This window comes from Taudactylus pleione, unplaced genomic scaffold (assembly GCF_031769625.1).
Source record: "Taudactylus pleione unplaced genomic scaffold, aTauple2 ptg000278l, whole genome shotgun sequence".
Lineage (NCBI taxonomy): Eukaryota > Metazoa > Chordata > Amphibia > Anura > Myobatrachidae > Taudactylus > Taudactylus pleione.
In genome coordinates, this window is record NW_028284680.1 from 7,869,769 (window position 1) to 7,893,044 (window position 23,276).

The 23,276-nt window shown below is 48.9% G+C and overlaps 1 protein-coding gene across 1 annotated transcript in view; it reads left to right on the plus strand.

The window, feature by feature from the left end:
- FOXRED1 (FAD dependent oxidoreductase domain containing 1) overlaps positions 1-23,276 on the plus strand; it is a 35,649-nt gene that overhangs the window by 7,382 nt on the left and 4,991 nt on the right. Inside the window, exons 2-9 of the mRNA XM_088481821.1 lie at positions 3,793-4,013; positions 6,116-6,226; positions 7,557-7,675; positions 10,170-10,264; positions 11,332-11,433; positions 18,624-18,700; positions 21,199-21,359; positions 21,918-22,047. Coding sequence (XP_088337947.1) covers positions 3,793-4,013; positions 6,116-6,226; positions 7,557-7,675; positions 10,170-10,264; positions 11,332-11,433; positions 18,624-18,700; positions 21,199-21,359; positions 21,918-22,047 — 1,016 coding nt within the window. The remainder of the gene's footprint in view (positions 1-3,792; positions 4,014-6,115; positions 6,227-7,556; positions 7,676-10,169; positions 10,265-11,331; positions 11,434-18,623; positions 18,701-21,198; positions 21,360-21,917; positions 22,048-23,276) is intronic.

Below are 23,276 nucleotides of genomic sequence, written 5' to 3' on the forward strand. Positions count from 1 at the left end.
CAACTTATAAAGCTGGGTACACACTAGACGATATATCGGACGATGTGTCTTTTTGATGCAAATCGAAACGACATATCGTCCAGTGTACTATTGCGCGCTCCCTGGCAGTGCAGACAGATCTTAGGACCTAATTCAGAGTCGGTCGAAGCGGCTGGATGGTCGTACGCCACCGATGTTCGCTGTACTGCGCATGCGTAAAGTACGCAATGCGCGTGCGCAAACGCCGCTACGATCAGAAATTTCTCTCTCCTTGAATACAGCCAGGTCGGTAGTTTGAGTGACAGAATGAGGCGTTTGTGGGTGGTAACGGGAAGCTGCTTGAAAACGGGGGAGTGGAGATCCGGACGCAGGCGTGCCTAATTATGCGAACGGCGTTTTATGGGAGTGCATAATTAACAAAGTAGCGTCATGGCACATGTGACATGGGATCGTAGAGCTTAAGAGAGGGTATGGTCAACCTTCAGCTCTACGACCAGTTCCGATGGTCTCGATTAATCCTTATATGCCCGGAGATGACGTGCAATGCGTACGAGAAGGGGGCGTATTTTTTTGAATTCCGGCCGCTTCCTCCCCTTGGTCAGCCAGCTACCGATCCGAACTTAGGGACGCAACTTGCGAGGGAATCATTTGCATATCCGGCCCCTTTTCCCGTGCGGCCGCTTCAACCGACTCTGAATGAGGTCCTTAGATTCGGTGGCCGACGCCATGGTTCTGGATACGGCGGGGGAACGCTATATCTGTGGGTCGTACACCAGATCGTGCAGTTTGTAGTGACTGCCCGATATATCGTTTAGTGTGTTACCCGGCTTAAGATTTGATCCATCCAATCTTGCATGAAAAAATATTCAAAACAGATTCTATCTAGTCATTATTCATTAGACAAAGGAAGAAGTCAGCACCAAGAAGACGAGTGAGAAAAAAAGTAATTGCCCCATAGTCTGCAGGACCACTTTTCACAGCAATAGCTTTGAGCAGTGTTCCCCAAACTCATTCCTCAGGTGCACAGGTGTATTCATTACTGGCTGACACATTATAAAAGATCCACAGATGGAGGTGATTATTTCACTTGTGTTTCTGTGAGGAGATCTGGAAAACATGCCCTGTTACCACTCCCTGAGTAATGAGTTTGGGAAACACTGACTTAAGCTAGTGAATTTTTTGATCAAACCAATAATTCGGACGATTTTACAGCAAAATCACGGACCCAATATCTGTGCTACACACTGTACAATTTAAATTAGTTACCTGGTGAATTTCACAGTGACTTTGCATATGTACACCCATAAGGATGATGAGGTAATCGGGAAAAAGCATAGGATACATGGGCAGGTCATAGGGTATGCAGTCGGGATGCCGACGGTCTAAATGCAAACCGTCGGCATCCCAACTGCCTAATCCCGGCAAGGGTCCAACGACAGACGTCGAAGTCCCGACGCCTGTCATTTTACTTACGCCGGGAGCCCGGCATCCCGATCAAAGGTAAGCCGGGCGCGAGGGGGGAGGGTTAGGTTAGAGGCTCCCAGGGGAGACTTAGGGTTAGGCAACCCTCCGGGAGGATTAGGGTTAGGCTAGGGGGAGGGGGGGGGTTAGGTTTAGGCACTTACAGGGGGGGGTTAGGCACAGGCACTTGGTTAGGGTTAGGCATCCTTAAGGGAGGGTTAGGTTAGTTAGTACTTACCTTAGTTGTTGTCGGGATCTTTACTGGTACCGGTCTTCCGGCGTCAGATACTTCATACCTATCCCGTTTACAGAGAATGCACACACAGCACAATATCAGGAAATTGAGGCCAAGATTTTTGGACTTGACGTTAAAACAATCGTTCATATACATCCTAATGCCTAACCCTTCCCCTAACCCCAGTACTTACCTTCAGGATCCTGGTGGTCGGGATTCTGGCATAGGCATTCTGACCGTCGGAATCCCCGCTGTCTGGATTCTGAACGGATCACACTGCCGTGCCAAGGACATCTATTGTCTTGTCAGGTGCCTGTAGACCCAAGATGTAGCTTTTGGGTTGATAGGATTATATAAACGAAGAGCAGTTTATCGATAAACAATAGATATATAACAACGTATAACATATATGTATGTGTGTATGTGTATATATATATATAGATATATACTCAGAATCTATATAAAAGATATACTTCGCTAAGGTTTATATTCAGTGCATCAGCTTCAACATTAATAAAACACCCAGACTGAAGAACGTGGATACTGGACCTATCCATCTATATTGGCTCCAGCCACAGAGGACCAGCAGGTGTCGCATTAATACCCCTTCTATCCCCTTGAAATTAGGGGAGGTGTCTCCCCAGAGCACATACGTTAATACCTTACTTTTCTTAGCAATAGGGGGCAGTATTGCCTCAGTTATGAATACTACATATTAATTGGGGTGTTTAGTGAAACATGCCAAGGCTGGGGTGTGAGTCACCTTATTGACCTTAGTACCCCAAATAACAACCCGTCTGTGCCCTGTACAGATTTGAACAACATTAAAACCAGATACAGTAACCTGCAAAGTCTACGTCAGCAGGTGAATGTGGGACTGGGATCACAAAACAATGGTCATTAACTCTACTGGTTACAGGGACATTGCATCAGAAATTGGGACTGTCGATCTCAGCGTCCGCACTCACACTGGACTTTGAGTTTGATCAGCAGAATAAAGAGGAATATTTAGAGCTCAGGTGAAGTCACTGTGTGACGTATATCTATTGCACAGAGCTGGATTATATACAGTACATGGAATAATTGGGGTTACTTCTCTTCTGTAACGGGCTTCCTTTGTTAGCAAGTACACTGACAGCTGCATGGAATTACTTCCTGGAAATGCTTTCTGTGGATTGGTTTATTCGGACACAGGGCCTGATTCAGAGCCGCTCGTAAGCGGCCGCTCGTTCGCTCTGAGCGATGTTCGCACAACTGCGCATGCGCAAACCAGTCATTGCGGTCGGAAATCGTGCGCTCGTAAAACAACGAGGGGCTGCTAATTTGATTGACAGAATGTACCGTTTGTGGGTGGTAACTGGGGAAGGTGCTTGAAAACGGGGGAGTGGAGATCCGAACGCAGGCGTGCTTAACGGTCAAAACGGCGTTTAATGGGAGTGCATAATTAGTAAAGGAGCGTCATCGACCACGTCACTTGGTTGTCTTTTAGCCTGAACTGCTCGCAGTGATAGCGGTAAGAAAAACCTACCACAAGCACTGCGAGCAGTTCAGATGCCTTTCGATGTACCCGATTTAATCTAATAAATAACGGAGATGACGTGTGATGCGAACGGCAAAGGGGCGTCTTTACAAAATAGCGAGCACATTTTTTGGGCGTTCACTCAGACATAGAGGCTTCAACACACCGCAAAGAGCAAGCGCTCAATTTAAATATCCGGCCCCTTTTTAAGAACGAGCGTCCGCAAATAGCGTCCGGGTCTGAATCAGGCCCACAGGGTTGGGGTCAGTTATGTCACAGTAATGTGGTTTCAGCTTTTTGACCTATCCTAATGATGTGGGACAGGTTGCAGGTGACTGCATTGGAGTGGGGGGTATTTGACAGTCTGGGGGGATTATAATTTAGATTTTACAACATCTGCCGGGGACTATCCGGGTAACACTGGATAATGTATTTCTCCTGTGCTGTTCAAATCTAACAATAGGTCCTAATGTCTCATATTTTCTTTTTGTGTATAAATAAGAAAACCTGCATTTTGCTTTCTTTATGTAAAATATTCATAGCTGTATTATTTAGGATTTGCCCAGAGGCCTCATTTTTTTTTTTTTTTCTTCCCCAGTCATGAACAAAGAGTTTGATAAGTTTCATAAGAAAGTTAAGATCTTCATGCCCGGCAGTGACTGGACTCCATTAAGGTCCACAGACCATCTACCTCCCGAGCACGCGGATATTGTCATCGTCGGGGGCGGGGTGATGGGCTGGTCGATCGCTTATTGGCTGAAGAAGATGTATTCTAAGAAGAGAGCGTATAACATTTTGGTGGTGGAGAGAGATCCAACGGTGGGTGATTAGGATGAAAGCTGCCCCGGTATAAGTCGAATGCCGACCCGGAATCTCCTACCGACGGGGAATGTGCTATATCGCACTTTGCTTTCCATAGGCATTACTTTAATTACTGTTAGACCGATAGCCCTGATAAAGGCAAATCTAGCTGTAATTAATGTGAAAGTAGCAAAACATCACAATATTATTTTCCATTGTATTTATATTTTTTTATTCTTTTTCCCGGGAAACTCTTAAAAATAAGAGCATTTGTCAGTGACGTATAGAAAGTGATGGTACATACAGGGGGAAAGCGATGGTTACAGGGCGGATGTTATACTGGGTTTGGTCAGATATCTTACTGGGTGACGCAAATCTTATAACCCTTTTTTACTGCCGCTAAAACCCATGTTATTGCAGTGTAAACCCGGGTCACAGCTCAGTGCAAAAAGCTCCTAGGAAAAGATCCCGGGGGGACTGACCCAGCCAGGGGCGTATCTATAATGGGTGCGGGAAACACTGGCCCCTGGGTCCAGGGGGGCCCCGCACCGCACACCCTGCACCCATAATATTACTTACCTCTCCGGAGTCCCACGTCGGCGCGGGGGTCCGGCGCTGTAAAACGATTGGAAAATGGCCACGGCGGCCATTTTCCCAGTGACCTGTGCATACACTATAGACTCTGGGCACACTGTAGCACTGGCACTCCAGCACTGGCCGCGCACAGCTCAGTGCGCTGCCGGGCGGAGAGGAGGGGGCCCGTGTCGAAGACTGCACATGGACCCACTCCTCTCCAGAAACGCCCCTGGACGCAGCATTTCTTCCCGGGTCCCGAGTAGGGTTTTACGTGGGTAAGGCTCAGCGGTAACGGATATTCAGGATCATCCGACCTGGGTCCCGTGCACAACATAGGGAGAGCTGCATTTCCTGGCGCTTGGGGATGATGTAATCTCCAAGCGCCGGCAGAGGTAAGCCCCGGCACTATCCCGGGTCCAGTCTGCGGTGTAAACGCGGTTCAAGCCGCTCTGACACGGCTTAAAACCCGTGTTCAGTGTCCCGGGCTGGACCCGGGACTTTGGTGCAAATGAAGTATTATTCAAAACTATTCTGGTTCGATAACACCCGTAAAAGTATATAAATGACATTTTTAATGAAGCAAAAAAAATTATTCTAAGTGTACTTACAATGAAAGTTACGAGGCAATTTAAATCTACGCACTTTCTATTCCATTATGTTAAAATACATTATCACATGTCCTACCCTTAGCAATACATATATTCTCACAGGCGTCCTCCTGTAGCCCGAAATATTCATAACGCATGCGCAGTTCTCAGGCCATCGACAAACCGCAAAAATACCGACACAGCATCCACTGCTGAATCAGCCCCCTTTGTGTCCTGTAATTGTGATACATAAAATACAGGGCTCTATTCAGAGGCGGCCGTACGGTCTACGACCGCACGGCCGCCTCGATGTTTGTCCCTCGTGCGCATGCGTGAGACCCGCTACGACCGACAGCGCTGGTCGTAGCGAGTCTCTTTCCAAAGGGGGCGAGCTGTCGATGTTGATTGACAGCTCGCCCCGTTTGGAAGGCGGGCCGGGGGGGTGGCATCCCAAACGGAGGCGTTCCCATGGGAACGCCTACCGTTTGGGGGAGGCACCACTGACATCACTAGAGCCAGAAGCTCTCCGGGGCTTACGACAAGTGAGACCCTACCCTAGGGTCTCGTCGTAAGCCCCGATGGTTGCGATGGTCTATGACCATCACCGGAGCAGTCGTTAGAGCTGTGGGTGTTAACCCACAGCCTAACGACCGCAACCGAGGCAGGCGGTCAGGATGCAAGTGGCCGCCCAGTTTCTGAGCGACCGCTTACATCCTCCGACCGCCTCTGAATGAGGCCCACATTCTTTTGGGAACCACCTCATTCCGGGGTCCCAGAACAGTGGCCCAATCGCCCTTGGTGTAGAAGTGTGGGGGGTGGTGGGGACTTTTATGTCATATACCATTTATGGAAGCCTTATTGGTGTGATTCCCAGCTACAGTGGCAGGAGGCGCTATTGCATGAGAGTGGTTATAGTCGTTAATAAATCATGACCTGTCTTTCGTTCTCACCCCTTAGTACTCTCATGCCTCCACCGTTCTCTCGGCAGGCGGCATTCGGCAGCAGTTCTCTCGGCCAGAAAACATCCAGATGTCACTCTTTGGAGCACATTTCCTGCGCAACATAAACGTGAGATCCTAATTTTCTGAGTTGTAGTAATGTACATGTTGTCCCTTATAGGGCCACGCTGCCTCTAATGCATGTCAGTACGATGCAAAAAGACACTTTGTAACATTCACATGTGGAATTGTATCTAGCGGAGTGCAATTCCACCTCGCTCCCCATTTTAGGCATTCAGTACTGTTCCTCATCTGACATACAGACAGGAAGTCTAGTGTGCATGCAAAAAATGTGTCCCCCCTCCCCGTGAATTACAGACCAGTTTCAAGTACCTGGAACTTTTTCAGAGCTGTCCGTGAATGTTAATAGTAGTGAATATATAATAATAGTCTTGGAGCTTGCATTATAGGCATAATGACCATGTAAGAAAGGGCAATTATCTCTCTCTATTCTTTCAGTGTATTTTGGTGCAGTGAATTCTTAGTGCATAGTTTCAGTAACTGAGAGCTGATGGACTTAGTCTATGTCTGTCTGACCATTGTGCGGACATTAGATTGCAAGCACCACTGCAGTAGGGACTGGTATGACTGAAGAAACAATCCTTGATTGGACCAGCTCCGTGAAGATTGTTGGTGCTGTATAAACGGGGAGGATAATGATAAAGAAATTAAATCACTTATTCGCTATCCTGGGGGTAATCGCTGTTCTTGGCTCTGCAGAACTGAGGGATACACCACAGTCTGAGAGAACTCCCTCACCAGCACTAGAGGGTTCATGTATCAAGCTGTGAAAATAGTGGAGTAGATGTTCATAGCAACCAATCGGCTTTGAGGTAGCATTTATCAAGTACATGTAATAAAATGTTAGGTAGAAGCTGATTGCTTGCTATGGGCACTTGTCCACTTCTCCAGTCTTTTCATTGCGTGATGCATCATCCCCCTATATCTGTGTAATGTCAGAGCTAGTTTCAGCCAATCGCATCATGGCTGATGGGATCTCTATCAGAATAGTATGCAGAGGGCGGTTTGCCTTGTCTATGTAATAGGGGGACGGCCTACTTCTAATAGGGTCTCCTTAAAATGACTACAATTGCATCATTTTGGTCACTCGAATTACTTGTTTTTATTCAAATTATTATACTTATTTTAATTGTGAGAGATGATTAAATGCCGTCGCCTCTGACCGAATCATTTGGAAAATCAGTCTTCCATAATCACACATTTCTCCAAACCAACATCGGTCTGATCATTCCTTGTATGGGGAAAGTTCGATCTTAAAGGGAGAGGGGGCGTTAGCAACTTTTAATACTGAATATACAAAATTGGGTTCCCCTGTGGGACTTGCGTTGATACGGACAAATCAGTGTCTCCCCTTCACACGGCATCTGTGCTCCTTACAGGAATATCTGGGTGTTGCTAATGAGGACCCCATAGATGTCCAGTTCAATCCCGGCGGATACCTCTTCCTGTCCAGCGACAAAGGAGCGAATACCTTGCTGGAGAATTACAGAATCCAGAGGTGCGGATCTTTTGCTGGTCGCTGCTTCCAATCACCTGGGGTTACTTCGCGGCTCGTGGTGGGAGGTTCCCAGTTATAGTTCCTCAGAACGGCAGAATTCTCCTGTTGGAGAGCGGGGAGAGGGTGCAAATCACATGGCTGTAGTGTTGGGGGGGGAGAGGAACCGGGTAGCACTTGTAGGTAAACGCAAGGTCTGTAGGGGAATAGCTTTGATTTGATTGGTTTCTGTGATGTTTCCATTTCTGGGTAATCTAATCCCTACATCGTGACCGCTAAAAGCAATAGGAGGAACGCATGACGTCTGCACGGTGACCGTCACTATTTATTACTAATGTATTGGCGTAACGAGACAAAACGGATAGAAAAGCAACTGAAGTTCAACATTCAAATGCCGAGATTGTGCTTTCTAAACATATCCGCACCCCTGATGAGGCGTGTAGTACGTGTCGCATGTGATGACATCATAGCGAAGGGGGCGGACCGAGCGAGTTCTTCCTGCTTCTTGGCGCCATTAGTCACATGACCTTGAGACTTGGCTGTGGCTGTATATCGGTACTACATCAGTACTATCGGTACTATATTATGTCACGGTTTCCAATATCCTCAGCCTCTTAGTGTCTGTTATACTTATTACATATGATGGTGTCTTCATATTTATACAGTCGATTATAATAGATATTATCCTTCCTGGCCAGTGATTGGACCCGTACTGTAATACCCGGTTGGTACTATCTGTCTGTCCATTATATTAAGATATAGTAAAGAAATCCCAGTGGTTTAGGCTTTTTGCCGCTGTATATGGGTTGGGTGATGTGACATTGGCTTTTTATGTAATGTACCTAACAGACCCTCAGTGGAAAGGCGCATACACACTTGCCGATGCCGGCAACGACAGCGGTGGGGGCTGGGGAGCGGGGCCATGCTGCATTCTTCGGCATCGTTAACGATATCCTCCGTCGTTTACTGCATACACACTGAACGATATATTGTTCAACGATTTCGTTATCGTTCACAATTATCGTCCGGTGTGTATGCGGCATAAGCTAGAACAGGTCATTTTGCCTTCATGCTCTGCATATGAAATGTTGATTTTTAGGGGATTATTCTCATTTATTAAGTTCTCAGGGCCTGATTCAGCTTCAGACGGAATAGCAAAGCTGCTCGCAAGCATCACGCCCCCTGCCGTATTACGTATCCGAGCTGTGTTGTCCAACGCAGCATCGGATACTATGCTGGACATCGGCCGGCTAAGGTGGGGTCACGCAGCCGGCCTCCGCAGTTGAGATGAAGAAGCCAGGAAATCTCCATCAGCCGACGGAGATCCTGGCTTCTTCCCTCCCCATCCCCCCAACGGCACCGTAATGCCTCAGTTTCGGGGGAACGGAGGGCATCGACGCCCCCTCCCTGCCCACAAATGGCAGCAGACTGTCAATCACTGCCAGTCTGCGAGCCGAATCGCATACCCGTTTTGCACATGCGCAGAACGGGTCATGTGTCTGCGCAGATTCCCGAACATCGCTAGCGTGCACTGCTGAATCAGGGGGTCATTCAGACCCACTCGCAAGCGGCAGTACGCTCACAAGTGGGTCGATGTTCCCCACTGCGCATGCGCACGACGGAGGGAGCTCCGTCGTGCGCATGCGCGGGACCCGGACTGCAACAGCCAAGCTGTCGCTCCGGGTCTCGCACCAAAGGGGGCGTGCTGTCGATGTTGATTGACAGCACGCCCCCTTTGGTGGGCGTGCCTGCCCATGGGAACGCCTACCGTCTGAAGCCGGCCCCACTGACATCACTAGTGATGTCAGTGGGAGTGATTTTGGCTCTGATAGAGCCAAAATCACTCCAGGGCTTGTGGCAGGGAGACCCTACCGCAGGGTCTCCGTCGCAAGTCCGATGGTCGCGATGGTCAAGACCATCGCGACCATCTTTTTGGACGCTCGTATATGCTGTGGGTGGTGACCCACAGCTATACGAGCGTCCAGGAGGACGCTCCATTTTCATGGAGGAGGGCACTGATTCAGAGCGAGCGCTGTGGTCAGAGCGTCCGGCTCTGAATCAGGCCCTCAGGCCCTTAGACTGTTAAAAAAGTTGCACATGATTACCCTGTTTTTGTCAGGTACACACAATAAATATGACAGATGCATTATCTACGGTTCACTTTTGCCTTAAAAGTAAATATCTAGAAGGAGATAAATGATGTGGAAGCTCTTCCCTTATTGGTAAAGCGCAGGGAAGGGGACAAGCTCTCGTCTCCTATAGAGAAACGCCTCCTAACACTCAGCATGGCTATTACTCCTCCCACGGCGTCAGGGTGCTCGCGGCTCTCCCGCACGCTGCTACCAGTAAAACGCCTCTTATGAATAACGCCTGGACCGGTCACGCAGATGAATATTTAGCAATTGTTACTTGTATCTCACACAGGTTTCAGTATTCGCTCAGACAAAAGGTGGATTTGGGCTGTTGTGATATTTTGTAATCTGTTCTCTAACCCCAGGGAACAAGGAGCCAAAGTCACACTTCTGTCCCCGGTGCAGCTGAAAAAGAAGTTTCCGTGGATTAATACACAGGACGTGGCGCTGGCCTGCTACGGTGAGACACGTGCCACGCAAAGTCCACACTGAGCCGCTTGTTTATAGGGCTACCAATCTCATTGTGCCTGCATCGGAGGGTGACCCCATTTATTCCTAAGGGTACCAGAAAATAAACGCTATCTAAGAGGTGTTGCTCTTTTATTATATAACCGCAAAAATTAGCTCAGTGTCTCTTTTTGTTCGGCAATGTACTTTTTTTTTGGGGGGGGGGGGGAGGGGGTTGCTTGCTTTCTTTTTTTATTTTGGGGGGGTGGTATTTCAACTGGCAGCTAGGATAACACTGGCTCACAGTAGCACATGTGGCTGGATAGCTGTGTGAGAATAACGTTTGTGTTTATCTTTGCTATTTAGCTGAATAGAAGTGATTGCACCTGGTGTCAGCTATGTCAGGCAATGTCCGCCCATATGCTTAAAGGCAGCGTGTCTAGACTACATAGGATGAAAACCTTTCCCCGCACAATCACAGCGTCCTCTGGATGTTGTATATTAGTCAGATACTTTCGGGTGATTGGTCAGACACCATTCATAGAGTAATGTTTGCTGTATAAGCTGCCCTATAGCAGCTCAATGTACAGCACAGAAATTCACAGGGATCATCCCTGAATAAATTCAGTGTTTGCGCTAATGCCCCACACGTTAGACGAGCAAAGTTTCTCCTTACATTTTGCCAGGCGGCAGCTGAGAAACGTACACGTAGCGCCTCTATGTAACGTAGCGCCTCTATGTAACGTAGCGCCTCTATGTAACGTAGCATTTCTATGTAACGTACCGCCTCTATGTAACGTAACTTGTGTTTTAAGTTTTAGCGGTGACTACCAGAAACGGGCTTTGATCACCTGTCTGTAACGACAAAACACGCCGAGATGTCACCGTCATGTCCTACTGATGACACCTACAGCACATGTTATGGGCAATTTGTCTGTTTTTAGACTAGACGACCGAACCGAGAGATGTTGGTCACTTTATACTAATGTTTTGGATGGGGAATGAGCAAGAGATCGCAGCCCCCTCCTCCCTATTACATGTACCTGGATTACTATTAACCTGGACTTTCTCTTCCATTAGGCCTAGAGAATGAAGGCTGGTTTGACCCCTGGACGCTGCTCAGTGCTTTACGGCGTAAGGCTCTGTCTATGGGGGTGATACATTGCCATGGAGAGGTGGTAGGTGAGTGATACTGCTGCACAATTTCCATGGCGACATGCAGGGAAAGTAGATCCGGCGTGTGCACTACTTTCACTGTTACTTCCGTATCTAACAATCACAGGAGCTTTAGGGACCCATTAAAATGACCGGTTCCTTGCAGTAGTGAAAGATAATAGGCCGTGATATTTGATATTTAAGGGGAACCCCGCCGTGCCACCATATAGTCAAGCTGACCTATTTTTCTCTTGATGTCTTAATGAAACAAATTGAGGTGACGTTTGCAGCATCTGTATAATAGCTGGGAGTCCTGGGATAATCTGACAATGAAGTAATCCCAGCAGTCAGAGCATTTCCCCATAGCAAGTACAGATCTCTGCAGCGACCATCCGCCTTCTGTGTGTGACCCGGGTTTATGGAAGTAAATTGGTTAATAAGGGAATGGAGGGAACACTGGGCCTGATTCAGATCCGCTCGCAAGCGCTTGAGCGCTCGCGAGCGGGTCGATGGTGTGCTCTGCGCAGCGGCCGCACTGCGCGTGCGCAAGCCCCGGAGCGAGGGAGAAATTCTCTTGCTCTGTGGCTCACTACAGAAGGGGCGGCTGTCGATGTTGATCGACAGCTCGCCCTGTTTTGTAGGCGCGGCCAGGGGATGGCTTCACAAACGGAGGCGTTCCCAAGCGAACGTCTTGACCATCGCGACCATCATCCTGGCCGCTCGTAATAGCTGTGAGTGGTCACCCAGGAGGCCGCACAAAAAAATAAAAACGCCCAGATTCAGAGCGAGCACTCTTGCAGAGCGTCCGTCTTTGAATCAGGGCCTCTGTTCTCCTAATATACTGATCTTGTTGTTATAGGGGTGAGGGGTCAAACTTTTTTTTTTTTCCTACTTTCCCTGTCAAAAATTTACCGTTTCAACATGTTCCTGCTGTGTCCCGCGCGCTCCGCTGCACATGGATGCTCCGCTGCTCTGCGATGTTCAAGGATGATTTCATTCTGTAATAAGTGTATGTAATGATTCATTTACCACCTTTGCCCCTGGTTTTTCTTCCTTGGAATTTCGACCCCCCCTCCTCCCTCGGGGGACCCCAGATGATATCGGACCTCCACATTGGCGCACCCTATGTGCACAGATTGCTGCGCTGGGCCATAATGTTGAATTAATAACTTTTACATGCTCACCTGGCTGTGCCACCCAGATTACGCTGGCAGAATGATGCCACAGCGGGCTGGCAGGACCCTGTGTTCCGCCGTAGCCATCAGACGCTCCCAGAAGAGGGCTATAAAATTTATGAACGAGGTGGGTGGGAAATATAAAATTTCTACTTCAGGGTCCATAGGGTATCCACAGGATACCTTGGGGTATAGGTGATGACGTCAGTCTTCAGGCACCACAGAGTTAAAGTTTTCAGCCTCCCAGGATGCATCTGGGTCCCTCTCCTATACCCCGCCCCCGGGCCAAGGCATCTCAGTTTCGTCGGTGCCTGGCCGGAGTCGGAGGCACTGTGCAGAGGGGGGCTATGAAGAGCCCCTGAAGTTTCTTTTAAAGGCAGCGCTGGCTGCACATCTGGGAGTACAGCATGGACAGTCAGTACTGACGTCCATGCCGTCTCCCCTACACCCCGCCGGTACCAGAACGCCGGTACTGATCCGGGGATGCTGGTAGACATCTGGGGTCACGGCTAGCGGTGTCCCCAGATGTTTTGGACCATGGCCGGATCCAAGGGGATGCAGGTAACCAGCGGGGTCCCGCGGTGGGTCCCCGCTGGTCACATGGTCCTGAGTCCCCAGGCAGGGGGCTCCCTGGGGACTGGCTGCAGTGTGGAGCCAGACGACCAACCTGCGCTTCCACTACCCCCTGGGACAGCGGGCCGCTGCTGAGCGGCATGCGCTGCGGCGTCCCAGGGGTTAAATGCATGCCAGGGGAGCGCGCTTTCCCTGTCTCACAGCCGGCGCCTCCCCTGCTGCACACAACCTCTCTGCTCTGCCTGATTGGCCACAGTGTGTCAGCTGTCCTCCCCAGGCCGGCCTCCTTCATCTTCTGCTCCTCGGTGGCCATCTTTAAAGCATGGTGAACACTGCTGGAAGCCTGTGAGCGGTGGCATTGCGGTCTGGGTCCCCCAGCATACCTCTCCTCTGTTTGTCACAGGTCAGTGTATGCAGCGCTGAGTCCTACCAGCCTGAGGGTCTGAGTAGTTGAGAATCAGCGCTAATAGTGCAGGGATTTGTTTCTTCTGCATTGTATGTGACTGAACTGCTAGCCTGCTGTCTGTACTTTCACTTTCTACTGTCAGCTTTATTACTGTCCCTGATCTTGCTCTGCTCAAAGCCCTTGCGGTGCGTGGTGTGCAGGGTGTTATTCACACTATACCAATACGTATAGGTGTGAGTGTCACATACTTACCATCATGTCTGAGACTGATTTTCCTCTCCAGCTCATGTGTACTAAATGTAAGGTACCAATAGCGGAGGGGAGGGTAACGCGGAGGGGTTATGCCCCCAGTGCCTGGCACTGTCACGGCCGATTATGGTCACGGTCCCGGTACAGGAACCTCCCTGGGCTTGTTTCGCTAAGGCGCTTACAACCCTTGTGGGCCAGCTAGCTCCGCCACCTGCGTTTACTCAGACGGGTTTGTCCCAGCAGTCAGTGGTGTCGTCACCCATGCGGGAGTTCCCGAGACAATTGATGGTACCCCACAGTCTCCCTGCCCCTTCCCAGGTTTCTCCGGAGCCTGCGTGGGTTAATACTCTTAACTACATCGGTTCAGCATTTGTCCGATGTTTTACAGGGGGAGTCTGTGTTGCGGCCTCATAACGGCCGGTGGCGTCTTTATCTGCTCCTTATGGGGATGACGATGAGACGTCAGATCATGGGGAGATTCTGGATCTATCTGACCAAGAACCTCTCCGTACCAAAGAGCCGGACGCTAAGTCCAAGGTGTATATCCCTGGTCTTATTCGAGCGGTCCGCTCGGCTTTAGTTATTGAGGATATTGATCCTTTGGTGGCCACATTCATATATGCCTTTTTAAGGATATTAAGGGTGAGGCTACGATGTTCCCTCTTTCTGATCAATTAGTGGATCATTTAGAGGAGGCGTGGAAAAATCCAGGTAAACGGTTTCAACCCCAGAGACGCTTAGCCGTGGCTTATCCGTTTGCGGTCAGTTATTTTTCTAAGCGGGAATCCCCTACGCATGTGGATTCACATGTCACACGCCTAGTCAAAAGTGCCACGTTGCCTATGCCTTCGATGTCATCCTTGAAGGATGTCACTGACCGCAAGGTGGAGATCTGCCTCAAATCCGTTTATTCCCTTGCAGGGAAGCATCCAGACCGGCTCTGGCCGTGTGTTGGGTAGCCAGAGCTATGGAGCGCTGGGCGGATAATTTGGAGGCGTCTTTGGACTCTGACTGTTCGGCTGAACAGACCGAGTTGGTGGGCAATCTCCGAGACTCGGCCACTTACATTAATGAAGCGGCCTTAGATATTTGTATGCTCACCTCTAGGATCTCCTCTGCAGCCGTGGCTGCTCGTCGCACCTTATGGTTGCGTTCTTGGAAAGCGGACGCGGATTCCAAAAAGGGATTAGAAGGTCTGGACAGGTACTATTTGGTCCAGATCTGGACAAAATTGTAGTTACGTTGGCAGCAGCAAAATCTGCATGTCTTCTGTCTGCTACGATTCCTTCTAGTGCTGGTGGGTCATCCTTTTGGCCTCACAGGCCCCAAGGTAGGCCTAAAGTACAGTCCTTTCCACGGCAGGCTGGGGCCAAGAAATTGTCCAAGCCCAAGAAACAGGTCTGGAGTACCAGACGTCCGGCTCCTAGGTCAGATAACAAACCTGCGGCCTGACGGTCCAGGCCTCCTTTTGGGGGACCCCAAAGTGGGGGGCGCCTGCTTCAGTTCGCCCGGTGCTGGTCGCAGTGCATGTTCCAATTTCCCAGAGGGGCCTGGGTTTCTATTCCATTCTATTTTTGGTGCAGAAACCCAATGGGTCTTACCGTTCAATACTAAACCTAAAGGCCCTCAGCAAGTCCTTGAGGGTGCCTCTGTTTCGGATGGAGACCCTGCGGTCCATTATTCTGGCACTGGAACCTGGGGACTACATGGTGTCATTGGACATCCAGGACGCTTACCTGCATGTCCTTATTCTTTTGCGCCATCAGCAGTTCCTCAGATTGGCAATCTGCAACGAACATTTCCAGTTCCGGGCACTGCCTTTTGGCCTGGTGACTGCTCCACGGGTATTCACCAAGGTCATGGCGGTCATGGCGGCTCTCCTGCGGACGCAGGGAGTCCGACTGTTGCCTTATCTGGACGACCTCCTGTTGATAGCGGGGTCTCCAGAGCTTCTTTTACACCATCTGGATCTGACGATTGCGGTACTGCAACGTCACGGATGGTTGACAAACTGGCAGAGGTCCACTCTCACCCAGTCTCAGAGGATCCTGCACCTCGGGGCCTTATTGGACTCCAGGCAGCAGTGGATCTTTGTGACGGAGGAAAAGATCCTTGCTTTGTAGTTGAGGGTGCGCAGTTGTCTGCAGTGTCGTCGAGTGTCGATACACTTGGCAAAGAGGTTATTGGGCTCAATGGTGTCGGTATTCGACATAGTGGAGTACGCCCAATTTCACTCCAAACCTCTGCTGCTATTGATCCGGTCCAGATGGAATGGATTGCCTCAGTGTCTCAAGTCCCAGACGATGGGGCTCACTCCGGATGTTCGCCTGTCTCTAACCTGGTGTTTGCAGACGACCCACCTCAACAAGGGTCGCCCGTTCTGGGTGGCGAACTGGGTCCTGTTAACAATGGACGCCAGTCTCCGGTGCTGGGGAGCTGTCACGGTCCACACTTGTTTCAGGGCAGGTGGACTCGGGCGGTAGCGGAGCTTCCAATAAACATTTTGGAGCTCCATGCGGTGTCAAGAGCTCTCCAGCGGGCACAGCCGGTTCTCCAGGGTCACCCTGTGCAGGTCCCGTCGGACAACGCCACCACGGTGGCCTATTTAAACCAGCAAGGAGGAACCGGGAGAGTGGTCTTTATACCAGGACGTCTTTCGGAGTCTGGTGGACAAGTGGGGTCTTCCGGAGATAGACCTCATGGCGTCCCGGCACAACAACAAGTTGCCGGTGTACGGGTCTCGAACATGAGACGAAAAGGCGTCTCTGGTGTATGCCCTGTCCGTCTAGTAGACGTTCCAGTTTGCCTACCTTTTCCCTCCGTTTTCCCTTCTTCCGCGGGTATTACGGAAATTCAAATCAAGAAGGAGGTACGCTACTGTTGATAGCTTCCGAGTGGCCCAGACGGCACTGGTTCTCCGACCTCCAGAGTCTGTCAGTAGACATTCCTCTGAGGTTACCATTACGACCGAATCTGCTGTCATAGGGTCCTTGTCTTCACCCGGACCTGACTCGGTGTGGCTGTTGAAACGGTCATGCTAAGGTCCAGAGGGTTTTTCTAGCTCCGTGGTGCAAACCATACTAAGAGCTCGTAAACCTTCCTCGGCAAGAATCTACCATCGTGTGTGGCATACTTTCTTCCGGTGGTGTAGACCTAGAGGGTATTCCCTTAGGGAGTTCCACCTGTCTAGGGTGTTGGCTTTCCTACAGGCTGGACTGGATCATGGGCTTTGCCTGGCTTCTCTGAAAGTGCAGGTGTCTGCCCTGTCAGTCTGGTTTCATCGTAGGAATGCTGCGCTCTCTGATGTGCACACCTTTATGCGAGGTGTTCTTCGCATTCAGCCACCTTTTGTTCCACCGGTGGCACCTTGGAATTGGGCTGTGGTCCTGAGAGTTCTCTAGGGGCCGCCGTTTGAACCACTGGACTCAGTGGACTTTAAATGGCTTACAGCTGAAACCATATTCCTTCTGGCCATTGCCTCGGCCAGACGGATTTCGGATTTAGGGGTTCTCTCTTGTAGACCCCTTTTTCTGATTTTTCATAGGAATAGGGCGGTGCTTCGCACTCGTCCGGGATTCCTTCCCGAAGTGGTATCCAGTTTTCACATCAATGAAGAAATTGTTGTGCCGGCTTTCAATTCACCTGGACTTTCAGTGGGTGACGCCACTTGGGATGTTGTGCGGGCATTGAGAATTTATGTTGACCGCACTTCTTCTTTTAGGAAGTCGGACGCCTTGTTTGTCCTCTATGGCTTCCGTAAAAAGGGTTGGCCTGCTTCAAAGTAGACTTTGGCAGGCTGGATTCGTATGGCAATTTCAGAAGCTTATCTTCATGAAGGTCTTCCAGTTCCCTCCTTGGTGAGGGCTCATTCCACTAGGTCGGTGGGTCCTTCGTTTGCAGCTAGACGTGGTGCCTCTGCAGTTCAGATCTGCAAGGCTGCTACGTAGTCTTCTGTCCATACCTTTGTGAGGTATTACGCTTTTGACATCTTTGCCTCTCAGGATGCTTCCTTCGGGCGGCGGATTCTCCTCTCAGCACAGGAGCGTCCCCACCCTTAAAGGATACTGCTTTGGGACATCCCCAAGGTATCCTGTGGATACCCTATGGACCCTGAAGTAGAAAATATGAGATATGGTAAGAACTTACCCTTGTTATCTCTATTTCTACGAAGTCCATAGGGTTCCACAGGACTCCCGCCCTGTCGCACCTGTACTGCAGATGGCCTTTATTCTGGTCACCGGTTTTTCCGTCTCCCTATGGTGAGAATGTGATTCTTGTGAGTGTCCAGATTTTTTTTTCTTCTCTCTCTTTCTTCTCCTCCTCCGGCCTATGGCTTGTGACGTAACTGAGATGCCTTGGCCCGGGGGCGGGGTATAGGAGAGGGACCCAGATGCATCCTGGGAGGCTGAAAACTTTAACTCTGTGGTGCCTGAAGACTGACGTCATCACCTATACCCCAAGGTATCCTGTGGAACCCTATGGACTTCGTAGAAATAGAGATAACAAGGGTAAGTTCTTACCATATCTCATATTTTTTGAAGCCACTTTTTAGGAGGTAGAATTATCCTGTAATAGCCCGGCCATGTAATTATATAATGCTCCTGGCATTATGGTGTAATGATATTTATTGCTCAGCCTGAGCAGGGGGAAGATTAGTCACCTTTTGGGTGTTTAGACAACACCCATGACAGTTTGCTGGCCCCTCTCCTCCTGGAATGTTTTTGTATCCAGATTTCCTATCATGTCTCTAGTTATTGCAGCTTTATATTATATTGGTTTTGTCCTCTCTCTTATGTAGACTTTGCTTGTTTCAGGGTTCGACAGCACCATAAATAAAATGGTGACTAGCGATGGGGAAACGGTGAGCCTCAGATCCATCCAGCAGGTCACGGTAAGTCTCCAAGATTCAATAATAATAATAATAATTCCTCTGTCCACATACTCAGGTCTTTGGTTTTGTTTTTCTTTGCTTTGTTTTAACCTGTGTTTCTCATTCCTTTGAACGCAAGTATTTCCATAAATTATACATCAAGGGCCGTATTCAATTAGCTGCGATAATTTAGCCGCCGACGGCGGAATGTACTTACCGCCTACATCGCGTGTTTTGGACGCGGATAACTTATTGGACGCACCCATGCTATTCACCGTATTCAATTCCAAAGGAAGCGAAAAGTGCTGTCAGAGATGGGGAAATCAGCCTAACACCCCCCAAAAGATGCACTAACGTTGGGGATCAGTATAGATGTCCCCGATTAGCCCCCCTGGAGCTATTTGGGGTACTTAAGTGCTTTCAATTGCCTCTATACAGCGTCTTTGCACAAGTGGTGAAGAATAGCATAAAGCTTTTTTTGGGGGGAGAAAATAAGTAGTCCTGTCAAATTTGGGGTACATGAAAATGGGTGCACGCATGGTTTAAAATTGTTAAAGTGAAGTTTTAAGTGACGCCAAAAACGCACCTTCAGCAAGCACCCGCAATCAAAAAAACACCTCCCCCCATACTTGCAGACCCCCCAACAGTTTATTTCGCTACTTTTTAGTTGTGTACCCCACTTTGAACTTTCTCGCCCCCATTTTCAAAGTAATTTTTTGGGGTGTTCCTCTGTTTTGTTTTTTTTTAGTTGTTTTTTTTAGTTTTGTTTTTTTTGCCGCAGTTATCCTTTGGGGGGGCTGTCCCAAGGGTGCAGAGTGGTTTCCGCACCTTTGCACCCCAAAACCGCAATTCTGCCCTTTTTTCCGCCTATTACATTGCATTGATTTTCCGCGTACGCGAAAAGTTTTTGCAATCGAATTGGGTGAAAAGTTTCCACCTGGCGAAATGACGTCACCCGCGATACTTTTCCGTTGATTCTGACTTTTCGCCGCTAATTGAATACGGCCCTTAGCCAGAATGTCTGTGTCTGGTCAGCCACGTGCTGCTTGTGTGACTCTCTGCTCCTGGGAAGGTGGGCATTTTCCATACAGCATGCTGCCATGAGGTGAGCAATGCTGGATCCATTGCAGATATGGGGGCAGCCCGTCCCCCGGCTCAGTGGGAATGCCAGGACCCAGGTAAGATTCTGGGGAATGTCCGTGGTTATTGTAATAGCTTCTCACGGACGCTTTATGCATCTGAAGCAAAAGTGCCCCCTAACATTTGATAGAATATGGACCCTCTGGTTGGAATCTAGAGATGCCCTTGAACCTCCTTCCCCCTGAAAAGTCCTTATCTCCACATGGTGATCTCCGCTGTAGTGCCTCGGCCGGCAGATTCCTCCGTCTCTATGTATTTTGCCTATTGATCACTTTTGCCTATTGATCACTTTTCATACTCTTTGATTGTTCCTGTCCTGTATTTACTCTAATCCCTAGAAGTATGATTTATTGGTGGTGGTGGTTGTTGTTTTATGCTGCAAATTTTACCATATTGTGCTCGTAATTTCCGTTTGTAGTATCCCATAGCTTTTACTATGCCTATTGCAATATGTATGCGCTGTTTTTAATGTTTTGTTTTATTTTGTAACTCAAAACAAAAATTTAACAAAAATACTTTATTTAAAAAGAAAAAAATAAAAATAAATCTGGGTTAATGTTTATATTCTGGAGCTCTGCCCTATGTTGAATGTCCGGTGTTTTTTGGTGGAGTTCATCATTTAATTATTTTGTAGGGGATTCGTTCCCCATGGGGGGGGGGAATAAATTCTTACGCGGGAATTTAGCTACCGGTAGCTATTCTGTTACTTCCTGCTACTAGTCCCGAGGCTGCACTTATAGCAAATTTCTGCCCACACCCTCCTGAGATGTGAGCAGAAATCTGCGTTAAGTAGGCCCTTAGGGGACTGTCGCAACCTGACCGCTGCATCGCGTTCAGCACTTGGCACGGGAGCTGCAGTTTAACACAGGTAACACTAAAGGTGCCCATCCACTAGACGATTAATTTGAGCGATTGAATGATAACAAAAATGTCTAAAACGACCAGCGATGCGCGTGCCCGCTGGTCGCTTAGACATCTATCATCGTGCAAACATGCTGGACAACCTGACGATAAGGTCATTTTGAGCATGTTTGCAGATGATTGATGAGCCTGCACTGAACGACTGCTCGCTCAGTGCAGGCTCATCACAGACTGACAAACGACTGCACGATTACAATGTCGTAATCGTGCAGTAGTTTTCATGTCTGCTCGTGGATGGGCACCTTTAGCCCAGGAGCTGAATTCCCACATAAGAATTGAATCGCCCTCCCCATGTGTTTGTGCCACAGAGGGGCCACCCCCTTCCTTCCCCTACAGAATCCCTAAGGGTACATGAACAGAACATCCGGTGCACATTTCACAGTATAGGACAAGATGGTCCCTGATCCCGCTATGGTTGTTTTAATCCCACTTGTTCATAATGAGGTTTCTCATTCCAGGTAAGAATGCAGAATAGCTTGGAAAGCCAGAAGGTGGAGTGTATGGCTGTCATTAATGCGGCTGGAGCCTGGTCCTCTAAGGTGGCGGAGCTTGCCGGGATTGGCCTTGGGAGACCTGGATCAATAGAAGAGGTGGAACTTCCTGTAGAGCCCAGAAAGAGGTGTTGCTTTCACTAATAATTTAAGGAACAATTCTATCATCTTGGACATTTCCCGTCAGTGTCACAAACGTGCTGAGCAGAGAATGGGAAAGATCCTTATAATGTAGGTTCAGATCCACGTGGAACACTCCTCTCTGAGGGGTGTATTTACTAATGTCAGAGGTATTAGAAGAGGAGATGTTGCCCAGAGCAACCAATCAGATTGTAGCTACTATCTTATAGAAGATGGTAGTTAAATGTTAAGTAGAATCTGATTGGTTGCTATGATCAACATCTCTAACTTTAGTAAATACTCCCCTCCAAGCTGCTAAATCAGATGCCCATATAAAATGTAATATGTTTTCACGGCCCAAACACTCGGATCAGTAGAAAATAAACAGTCATTGTGTGACTGTCCCAGGATAACTGGGACAGGGACCCGGCTACAGCGAAGAGACCAGTTTCCCATAGTGCAGACAGAGGACATAGTTTATATACATTGGAACTTTATTCAAATCTGTTTTTATTCAGGAATTAAACAATTTTTTGTAAAGGTGAAAAACATAAACTCTCTTCCAGATACATCTACATGTTCCACTGTCCCGATGGTCCCGTCCTGGACTGTCCTCTGCTGATTGACAGCTCAGGAGCGTACTTCAGAAGGGAGGGGCTTGGCGGTAACTACATCGGAGGCCTCTCTCCGCCAGAGGTGAGCGGTTATGGGTTGTGTATTGGGAGCTACAGTATCCCTTAGATTAGTGGATAGTAAAGTGGACGTCTTATTAAAACTTTTATTAAAAAAGTTGCTTAACACAAGGCGGATGCTGGATTTACTTTGAATGAAGTTTTGCGCATATTTTATTAGTAAGACGACCAGTTACACATGTAAGCTCCATATTTGTAGGAATGGTGAAATGGTGCTAGACAGTTGCACTGTTGTTTGTTACTTTTCCTCCCAAGGCTACATAGACTGAGTACACATCACCCACAGGTACCTCCAATGCCCACTTAACCCCCTATGCCAAACCTTGGCAGAAAAGTTAGGAACAAAGAGCACACAGGACATGTCTGTGGCTCTTCTCAGCACTTTGACTTTTCAGCCAGGAGTCCCGATACCAGCAGTGTGTAGAAGAGAGACCCTGATTTGCCCCTCACCATCTCCACCTGACCTGGCTTCCTCTCTGCCTTCTGCACCCGTCTCAATCCCTTGGAGGACTTTGCTGGAACAGTATGACGGTGTCTAGGAGTGAAGGCACGGAGAGGCTCCTGTCCCGTGTGCCCTGGCCTGCCTTTGTGTAAATGCCAAACTGATCAGCAGCTCTCTAACTATGGCTTCCCATTCAGGGACCAGGAGCACTGTGGATGTCCCCTCTCCAGAGGAGGACATTGTTTTTTTTTTAGACCAGAGGAAACTTTCAGATTGCAGCTCCTCATGGTATGAGAACCCCCTATGCTGACTAGATCATACTCGGGAGCAAAGCTCCGTGCGCAAATACCAATTATGTCGGCGATCGTGCAGAGATTCGCAACCGGTTGTATTGGCCAACTGATGGCATCACCCTGAGGACGCCTGCTGGAGCTGCGAGGAGCTTCCCACGTGCGCCAGTTCTTGGTGCAGTTCTGACTTGCGTCTTGCTACAATGTTTGGTTGGTAACCTGACCTGCTCTCCTCCATATTAGGGATGTGTTTTATTCGCATTTATTTATTCTAAATATGTGTTTCTTCGGAATCGGTATGAAATCCCGGCTGCCGCATGGCCGTGAGTGCGATTCCCGGCAGCGGCAGCCCGACAAAACAGCAGAGCCCGGCCGTGCTGGAAATCACGATCGTCCTAAAGGTAAGTATATTCTAACCTAACCCCCTAACCCTAACCCTCCTTTAGGGTGCCTAACCCTTAACCCCCCCCCCCAAGTGCCTAACCCCCCCCCCTCTAAGTG